Source organism: Alligator sinensis, unplaced genomic scaffold, assembly GCF_000455745.1.
Source record: "Alligator sinensis unplaced genomic scaffold, ASM45574v1 scaffold707_1, whole genome shotgun sequence".
NCBI classification, from domain to species: Eukaryota; Metazoa; Chordata; order Crocodylia; family Alligatoridae; genus Alligator; species Alligator sinensis.
The window spans coordinates 1,589,932-1,593,248 of record NW_005842065.1 but is presented as its reverse complement, the minus strand read 5'-3'; the positions used below and the strand labels follow the sequence as shown (position 1 = coordinate 1,593,248).

General features: G+C 63.7%; 1 protein-coding gene across 1 annotated transcript in view; it reads left to right on the top strand.

Moving 5' to 3' along the window:
• The window catches only part of HOOK2 (hook microtubule tethering protein 2), a 9,988-nt gene that overhangs the window by 2,342 nt on the left and 4,329 nt on the right, over positions 1-3,317 (top strand). Inside the window, exons 3-9 of the mRNA XM_025203834.1 lie at positions 78-149; positions 255-317; positions 574-654; positions 1,413-1,528; positions 1,921-2,061; positions 2,555-2,756; positions 3,084-3,206. Of these exons, the coding sequence (XP_025059619.1) occupies positions 78-149; positions 255-317; positions 574-654; positions 1,413-1,528; positions 1,921-2,061; positions 2,555-2,756; positions 3,084-3,206 (798 nt within the window). The remainder of the gene's footprint in view (positions 1-77; positions 150-254; positions 318-573; positions 655-1,412; positions 1,529-1,920; positions 2,062-2,554; positions 2,757-3,083; positions 3,207-3,317) is intronic.

Genomic DNA, 3,317 nt, shown 5'->3' with positions numbered 1-3,317 from the left:
GGAGGAGTCGGAGTTGGGGGTTGCGAGGGTTTGGGGGTGGGGGTAGTCAGTGACATGTTGCATGTGGCTGGCATGTTGCAGAGCATATCCAGCAGATCATGACCCTGGAGGAGTCTGTGCAGCACGTGGTCATGGCGGCTATCCAGGAGGTGAGGTGGGGTGGGGAGGGGACGGGATGGGACAGGGGATGGTGCCCCTCTCTCCCAACCTGCAGCCACCCTCCCAACCTGCCTTTAACCCTTTCTTTTCTGTAGCTTATGACCAGGGACTCATTAGACACCATGAGTCCTGAGATGTATGGGACCTTTGATAGCCAGGTACAGCTGGGAGTGGGGTAACTGGGGAGATGGGGGTGTGGGGGAGGAGCTTGAGAGATGATGAGGAGCAGCCAGTGGGGGGCAGGGGAAGTGAGGCCAGGTATGTGTGGGGGGAGTAATCACTCTGTGGCACAGTTTCCCCATCTGTTGCTCTGGCCAGGGATAGGGTCTGGTATCATGGAGACCTATAGTTGGGTTCTCCATTCCCCACTTTGGCATGGGGGTGATGCCCTCACACACCTCCCCCTCACCCTAGTCCCGCAGGTACTATTTCCTGAGTGAGGAACCTGATGAGCCTGATGTTCCCTGCAGGCGCTGCCGGGACCTGGAGCAGCAGGTGGGGCTGGGGGGTGGGGGGCTTGAGGGATTATCACCTCCCTGCCTGGGAGGGAGAACCCTGGGCATGGTGTGCTGGTATGCAGGGCTCTGCTTATCCCTGGACCCCGTCTCTGTGGCTTGGGGTTGGGGGAGTCCCCAAAAGTCCCAGCCAGGAGTCCCAGTAGGGCTGTGGGGTGCAAGGCACTGACTGTATAGAGAACCTTTTTCCTCCCCCCACCAGAGAAAGGTGGAGAGAGCTGTGGCTAGGAGGAGCGCAGGGAGGCCCTGGCTGGCCTGCCCACCCCCTCCCCCACTTTGCTCCCTGTAAGGTGGTAGTGCCCCCCCTGGAGCTGTGGTCCCCCCTGGTGGGCAGGTGAGTTGGTCTGAGCAGCCCCCTTGCATGAGCATGCCTCAGCCCACCACTAACACCAGCTGCTTCTATGCTGGGGGGGCATAGGCTGCAGGGGAGAGGGACTGGGGGGTATTGGGGGGCAGCTGGTGCCTTAACTCATTTAAGCTGCTCCTGCTTAGGCTCCCCCAGCTCCCTGCTGCCACTAACGCAGTGGGGGTGGGAGCTGAGAGTTGTGGGAGTGGGGGGCAGCTTGGACGCCTGGGTTCCCTGCCTGCCTTTGCCACTCCAGGGGATGCGGAGGCTGCAGTCCCTGCCCTGCTTCAGTTTCCCTACCTGGCAATGTCCAGCCCCTGGGACGCTGAGCTGGGGGGCCAGGCTGTGTCAGTACATCCAACCCCTCTTTTTTTCCCCCCCTCCCCACACAGGTGGCGGCACTGGCCGAGGCTGCACGGGGGCGGCATGAGACCGAGGTGGGGGGTGCAGCCCGGAACCTGCTGTTGCTGCAGGCACGGGTGGAGCAGCTGCAGGAGGAAAACTACAGGTGCTGCCCTGGGGCATGTGGGGGGCACCCTGTCGGGGGTGCAGCTTGTGCTTGGCCAAAGGGGCTGGGACCCAGGACTCCTGGGTTCTCTTCCTTGCTCTGAGATGTCTGCTTCCATCACATCTGGGTTCTCTGCCCCCACCCCAATCTGCTCTGAGAAAAAGTAGGGCTGGGAGTCTGGGTTCTGTCCCACTCTGTGAGGTGGGTGGGGGCCCTGGCCTCCTGGGTTCCATCCCACTCTGTAAGCAGAGGGAGGACCAGAGACCTCAAATGCCTAGGTCCCGTCTGACTCCTGGGATAGGGGTGGGGCCTGCAGCAGAGGGGCCCAGATGCCTGGGTCCCCACACTGTGCCCCGGGTGACCCTGCTCCCTTCCATAACCCCCTACCCCAGGCTGGAGAGCGGGCGTGAGGAGCTGCGGGGGCACTGCGAGGGGCTGCAGCGGGAACTTGGTGCTTTGCGGCAGCGCAGCCAGGAGCTTGGGGACCTGGCGAAAGAGGCCCAGGCCCTGCGGGACGAGATGGATATGCTCAGGTGAGGGAACACCCCCCTCTCCTCTGCCCCCCCCCCCCCCCCCCACCCCCCCCCCCCCCCTCGCCCCCCCCCCCCTCCCGACAACTGGACCCTCTAGTTTGGACAGAGGGGAGGGGGTCAGGGCCAGAGAACTGGGGACACCTGAGGTCTATGCTAGTCTGGTGAGGTTGGGAGCCCAACTGCCTGGGTTCTCTAGAAGTGGGGGTGCCTGTGGTGGGCGAGGAGTGTTGGGGAGGGGCCCTGGGAGCCTGGATGCCTGGGTTCCCTGGAAGACTGGGTCACTTGCTTTGGCAGCACATATACTAATATTGGGGAGGGGTAGGGATCCCAGGTGCCTGGGGTCTCCTAGAAAGGGATGGGGGTGGGAGGCTGGTGGGTTAGTACTGGTGGAGCAGGGCCTGGGATCCCAGACACCTGGGTTCTCTGGAAGGGGGGAGGGCAGCACAGGTATGACAGGGCAGTCACCTGGATGCCTGGGTTACCCCCTGCGCAGGGACTCATTAGAGCGTGCGGGCAGGCTGGAGGGGCTGCTGGGTTCATACCGGCGCCGGCTGGAAGCACTGGGGGAGCTGCGGCGTCAGGTGCGGCGTTTGGAGGAGCAAGATGCAGCCCATGCCCGCCGTGCTGCTGCCCTTGAGGACGAGCTGCGCCGCGCTGCCCCTGCCCGTGCCGAGCTTGACACTTGCCGTCGGCAGGTGGGTGGGGCCAGGGATGAGGCTAGTTGTGGAAGGGGAGGGCTATAGTCAAGGGGTGGAGCCATGTGGCTTGGGGAAGGGGTTAGTCATGGAGAGGAAGGGCTTTGTGGACTGGGGGCGGAGCTAGCCCGGGTGGGGGCATAGCTAGCTAGGTGGGGGGGTAGAGCTACCCAGTGATAGCATACCTGGGGGATGGGGCCAGCCAGTGGCATCAGGCAAGGAGGTGGGGCTTGCTGAACTAGGGGCTGTGCCTGGGGTCTCCCCCAGCTCTGGTGGGCCTCCCTGCCCTACTTGTGCCCTGCCCCCCCTGTTTTAAACCCCTTCCAGGTGCAGGAGCTGCAGGGACGGCAAGCGCAGGCAGCGTTGGAGGCTGAGAAATGGCAATTTGAGTGTGGTTCCCTGCGGGAGAAGCTGGAGGCACTGCTGAAGGACAAGGAGGTGGGGGCTGGGGTGGGGGAGATGGGCTGGGATGCATGAGTTTTATCCCTGGCTGGGGTGGGGGAGGGGCTAGGAGCCTGGGGAGTGGGGGCAGGACCCCTGGGGTCCTTTTATTGCTGGGGG